General features: G+C 35.2%; 1 protein-coding gene across 1 annotated transcript; it reads left to right on the top strand.

The window, feature by feature from the left end:
* On the top strand, window positions 1-2,750 carry LOC120119564 (nudix hydrolase 15, mitochondrial-like). Its single transcript, XM_039139376.1, has 4 exons — window positions 1-342; window positions 1,550-1,692; window positions 2,189-2,308; window positions 2,395-2,750. Exons 1-4 carry the CDS (start codon window positions 21-23, stop codon window positions 2,620-2,622), a joined length of 813 nt encoding a protein of 270 aa, XP_038995307.1. The 5' UTR covers window positions 1-20; the 3' UTR covers window positions 2,623-2,750.
* Window positions 2,751-6,046: the final 3,296 nt, after the last annotated feature.

The following is a 6,046-nucleotide window of genomic DNA, read 5'->3' as shown; positions in this document are numbered from 1 at the left end:
AACAATCGTCTTCACTAAAGATGGCTTCATCAAGATCTTTGAACAGCGCATCTCTTTCATTTTCATCACAGAGGCTCTTAACCTTAGCTCAGCAGCTGAGTCAGTACAAGCCTCTACCTTCTTCCTCGGACGAAGCCGACAACGAGGAACGAATCATCGAGGAAGCCACGGGGAAAGTTGTTTCCCAAGTGGGTTTTCAAGAATCTGCGACCCCAATTTCCCAAAACCCTGAAAAATTTAGACCCAAAAGAGCTGCTGTTTTGATCTGTCTCTTTGAAGGTGATGATGGGGATTTGCGTGTCATATTGACCAAAAGGTCCTCAAGAATGTCCACTCATTCGGGTCAGTTTGATTCTGTATTTGATTTTGTTAAATATTTGATATTTGATGGTTAATGAAACGTTTGCCTTTTGTTTCCTTGAATAGTCTGGATTTTGGAATGAGCTTTTGATTGGTTTAATGGGAAAATTCTGAGGAAAATAGAATTACTTATTGGTGGGTTTTGCTTAAATTTTTATGTTTAAATGCTCACTTTGGATTTGAGTTGAAGTAATGTTGTTGTTCATGGTCAGTACTCCTTATGTTAGAAATTGTGATAGAATTCCATTTGTCCCGACCCCAAAAAGTCTGTGTTTCAATCCGTTTGGTATAGAATTAACAATCGGGATATGTGGTGGATGCCGAGTTTCTCGAGTTTAGTGTCCTACAGTCATACACATGTACCTATTGTTTGTGTGTTTTTTATGTGCTTTTCACATCTCTCCTATAGTTTGCCGTCGATCATAGTGAAACTCGACATATGTATGTTCGTTTTCTTTTTACTTATACAATCAATTGCTTGTCACTATTTCGTAACACCTATTTTGGTTAGAAAAAAAATTCAAGCCATTGAAGAAAGTGTTATCCTTTCAAAGGAGTCTAACCTTAATCATTTGAGTTTTCTGCATATGTGATTGTGAGGTTCTCTGCTTTAGATTTTCTCTTTTCAGCCTTGTAAATCAACTAAGATTATTAAGGCGGCAAAATTTAGATGAAGTTGCGTCTTTGATTGAGTTATAATCAAGTGGTTTTAGTAAATATAAAGGTGGGTATGCTATATTTTGGAATACTATGAATGTGATGGTGTTCACTTCACTTCACTTAGTTGCTTCAATTCCGGTCGAGTGTTATCAAAACTTGAGGCAATACTAAGATCGGGATTTCGATTTCTCCAATTTTTCCTTGATGTGACCTTAAGGTGATCGATGATATATTGTGGGACTTCAATCAAATGGTTTTCGTTAATAGAACGGAAAATGAATATGATATTGGGTATATTATATTTTAACATCCTAAGGAGGTGCCGGTGTTTCACTTCACTTGACTGGGTTGCTTGAGGTTCATAACTCAAGCTTTATCAATACTTGAGCTGATGAATATAAGATCGGGATTTTGGTTTCTCTTAGTTTTTTTTTACCCTTCTATGTGACTACCAAATGTGTGCTTCATGGTGTGGTTGATGATATATTTTGGGACTTAATTGCTTGTTCTTTTGGGTACTCTGTTGCAGGTGAAGTTTCATTGCCAGGTGGGAAAGCAGAGGAGGGGGACAGAGATGATGCTGAGACCGCTACTAGAGAGGCTCAAGAAGAGATTGGGTTGGACCCTTCGCTTGTGAATATCGTAACTCTTCTCGAACCATTTTTATCTAAGGTATTGAAATATTTCTTCAAAGCTCTTTCAGTTTCTTCATCGACCATTGATCTTCTTGATGATCGACATTAGTTTGATTTTCTTGTGTTCTCTTTTCGGTGATCATGACATTTTCCCCTCTGTGCACCAATGGTAATGTTTGTTGAAGCTCAAACTCGAATTCTTGTTGCAGGTATTTTTGGTTTCTCTGTCTTAAAACTTGATCCCCAAACCTTAGTGTAAAAGCAAAGAACACTCTCGTTAGTGCGAGGTAGACTGTTAGTTCATAGGTGGCAGCAAATTTATTGACCTAAAATTTTTGATTGCTTGTGTTATAGAAATATGACATACCTGTCTTAATTTTTCGGTTTTAATCTACTCTACTCAGACTCAAGGGTGAGTGCAGGTACAGGTGTATTCGACATGTGGATACTTTGGAAAATAGAGTTGGGTTGGCTAAAATCATATTAAAAAGTATAGCATAGCTGCAATTAACGTTGTGTGGTTTTCCATGCAGCATCTCCTTAGAGTAGTTCCGGTTATCGGCATACTCTACGATAAAAACGCATTCAAGCCAACTCCAAATGCTGCGGAAGTCGATGAAGTATTCGATGCTCCCCTGGAAATGTTCATTAAGGTTAGTCTCCTTCGTCTCTTTCAACACTTTCTGCTGGTATAATCGTTTACCCTTTCTTAAACCGCACATGGATTACATAAATTCAGGACGAAAACCGAACGGAAGAAGAAAGGGAGTGGATGGGAGACAAGTATTTGATTCACCACTTTGAATACGAAACCAAGAAGAAGAAGAAGTACGTAATCTGGGGTTTAACCGCTGGGGTTTTGATAAGAGCCGCATCGTTAGTTTACCAGCGATCTCCAGCTTTCTTGGAACAGAACCCTAAGTTCAAGTTCCCTGAAGCTGTCGAAAAAAACACTGTTATGCGGTAAATCAAGTCCCGTGATTCACAAGGTTCGGTTTTTATTCTACATTTGTTGAATGATTCTATATTTAGAAAGACGAGTCCAAGGGAAACCTTCATGGGCCCTTTTGTGTTTTTCCCTGCCTACTTTATATTATTTGACGTTCTAAGAAATGGAAGAATAACTAGAAAATGTTGGCTATAAAAAAATTTGTATAACTACTCGTATTTGGTCAATTAGTTTGGATCGAATATAACAAAAGCTCATTATAGGGTGATTCTTCTAATTTAATTTATTTCATTTATAGTTGGTAGTTGATCTTATAACTTTACTTAATAATTACTGTTGTTACAGTGATTATATAAATTTAATTATTATTATTATTATTATACAATGGCATAATTATAATATTGTAAAATATATCAATTATATTTAATTAACAATAAATTTTAAATTTTGGTTAGATGCTTGGGGCAGTTTTGAAGAGAGAAAAATCACTTTATTACTTTAACAACAACCATGTCAATTTAACTAATTAATTACATTATAAAAGTAGAGGGACTAAATTATGTTACATTAACTTATAAAAGTAAAGAGACTAAATTATGTTATATTAGCGTTGAGGAATTAAATCTTAAAATTTAATGCAGCAGAAAGATTAAAATCAAAAGATATAATGACGGAGCCATGTAGGCCCCGGGGCCACTGCCATTCCCCCCCCCCCACCCCACAGTCACCCAACCCCCAACAACACAAATTTTTTTACCATTAAAAAAATAGGAACAATTATCAATTTAGACATTTTAATTTATTTTGATTTTGTCCCCTACTTTTTATTATTAATTATACTTTCCCCAAACTAAAATCTTAGCTCCGTCTCTGTTCATCGTAGCATTTGATAGATTTACTTGATAATTATTTTTTGACGAAATAATCACTTTGATAAGTATTTTTGAAGTACTTCGGCTTGCAACATTTTTATTTTGAAGTCAAATATCGTTATCTTCACAAAATAATTTGTTGACTAACTTTATTGTTGATGTGATAAATTTTATGTATTTAAATTGGTAATATGACACATGTCATGTGTACATAAATTTTATGTATTTATTGTTGCGATTAATATTGATTATTTTAGCTAACAATTTTTATTTAATCAATGATCATTTAGTATTAAATAAAATATTAGGATATAAATATTTTAAAAATAAATATAGTAAAAATAGCTGTTCGATCAAATATTAAAAAGATTCTTTTTTTGTGATTATGCCAAACCAAAATTAGAGCTTTACCACCTTTCATAATGGAAAGGTCGGCCATGGCTGCTGTAAAACCATAAATAAGACCCAACAAAAGTGAGAAACAGAGACATATCAGATAATTACGACAATCCGAAACATGGAGCTGATGTCCTTGAAAACTTGTCTCAAAGGCTTCGCCTTTATAGATCAACTCTTGTTCATCGAATTACCGACTCACTTCCTAATGGAACGCAATGTTCCCATTCAAAATCGGATCACCAACATCCTCAAAACCTCAGAAAAGCTTCAGTTCTTGTCTGTATTTTCCAAGGAAACAAAGGTGATCTCCGTGTCATACTCACCAAACGTTCTTTGACTCTGGCGTCTCACTCCGCTGAGTTAATCCAGTTGTTCAACTGTTAGATTTCATCAATTTTTGCAAACACGAGGGATGAAATTCGTAAATTAGACCATAAGTATGTTATAATTTTGTTGGTTAAATATACTCCATGTCCGTGTTCTCTTCATGCATTTAGAATTCAGTCTCTACTTTTATTTTCAGGAAGTTTGTCATATTTTAGGAATCAGGCTCAGCACGGGTAGAGTAGATTGATTTTTTTTTATCGTCCTGATCTCAACTCGAAAATAAGGCTTCCGCCTTCTCTTCCGCCCTAATATTTGTTGATGTTTCACTCTCTCTGATTCCGTCTCCAATCTCGAGTAAAATCAACTTTTTAGTGTCCGGTCAAGTTGAAATCTATTAAATCCGAGTATTTTGATCATCTCTACTCTATTTTTCATATTAAAAAATTCAAGTTCAATTTTTAACACGATTACCTTTTTTGGGTTAATTAATAATAGAATTTTAGTAGTGTTGACAAATGGACTTGAATTTTTGAATTGAAAGATATAGGGACTAAATGCTTAAAAATAAAAGTTGAGGGGCTAAATTCAAAATATGTGAAAAGTATAAAGACTTGTAACATATTTTAACTTTTTTTCTTCTTTCAAGGTGTTTACAAAGTGTTTGATTTTAGGTGAAGTCGCATTGCCCGGAGGGAAACTGATGCTGATGATGTAGACACTGCCTTGAGGGAGGCCAAAGAAGAAATTGGCTTGGACCCTTCACTTGTCAATGTTGTTGCTTTCCTTGAAACATTGCTCAACAAGGTTAATTTGAGAGCTTCATTAATCAAAATTTGCGTAACTATACTCATGCCTTGCTTATCGGTTTTTCTTTGTACCGTATCATATAGCAAACATGTCGTATCATGGGTCGAGATTGCTTCATTGAGGTCCTTAAGCATCTTAGTTTGCAAGAAAATGGAACTGGTAACTGCAGTTTATAGGTATATATAACTTTAATCAAGAGCCGATTTTTTCCTTTCGCAACATCGAACGACAGTCGTCCCCGTGGTGGGTATATTATCTGATGTGAAGGCATTCGAGCCGTCTCCATATGCAGGTGAAGTGGAGGCGATATTTGATGCTCCTTTGAAAATGTTTCTCAAATCTCAAGGTACAATTTTGTTTTCATTACCGGTAGAAGGAATTGAGTTATGTTACGTTGCGATGATTTTCGTACTTATTTTGTGCCGAATGCAGGACGAAAACTGTAGGGCAGAGGAGAAAGAATGGAGAGGAGAAAAAAAATTATTGTCCATTAGTTTGATTATGAAGCAGAAAATGCTAAGTACGATATATGGGCTTTCACCGTCACGGTCTTGATTAGGGTTGCATCGGTAGTTTACGAGCAAGCGCCGGATTTTTTAGAGCTCGATCCGAAATCATGGGATGTGGCCATTACCGGGTACATCTCTAAGATGTGAGCTCATAGCATTTCCATGGTTTCAAATAGCACTTCATATCATTGAAGAGTAACTTCTAGGACCAAAAATCGTAATTTTCGGTGAAAAGCTCAACTCCTTGACACCCTCGGTGAGGGCTTTCTCGAATCAACTTCGACATACTCATGTGATTTGAAAATTGAAGTTCAATCAATAATATTATTAATAAATTTTCGTCAAAGAACTGTGAAAGATATGATATACAATTACTAAATAATTATAATGTTAATCAAATTATAACTCAATCGATATATATAATTCATACTTGTTCCATGTGTATTGGAGAGACAAAACCATAACGTCTATTGGAATAGATGATCCTTGACATATTTCGTATAGGTTTCTAAGTTGGTACTTGTTGCA

The sequence above is a fragment of the Hibiscus syriacus genome, unplaced genomic scaffold, assembly GCF_006381635.1.
Source record: "Hibiscus syriacus cultivar Baekdansim isolate YM2019G1 unplaced genomic scaffold, ASM638163v2 tig00110332_pilon, whole genome shotgun sequence".
Taxonomy (NCBI): domain Eukaryota; kingdom Viridiplantae; phylum Streptophyta; class Magnoliopsida; order Malvales; family Malvaceae; genus Hibiscus; species Hibiscus syriacus.
The sequence above is the reverse complement of the archived record's forward strand: the minus strand, read 5'-3'. Positions and strand labels throughout refer to the sequence as shown.

Coding starts and splice junctions, on each gene's coding strand:
- LOC120119564 (XM_039139376.1), top strand. CDS start 21: ATGGCTTCATCAAGATCTTTGAACAGCGCATCTCTTTCATTTTCATCA. Junction 343..1,549: donor AAGAATGTCCACTCATTCGG/GTCAGTTTGATT, acceptor ACTCTGTTGCAG/GTGAAGTTTCATTGCCAGGT. Junction 1,693..2,188: donor TCGAACCATTTTTATCTAAG/GTATTGAAATAT, acceptor TTTTCCATGCAG/CATCTCCTTAGAGTAGTTCC.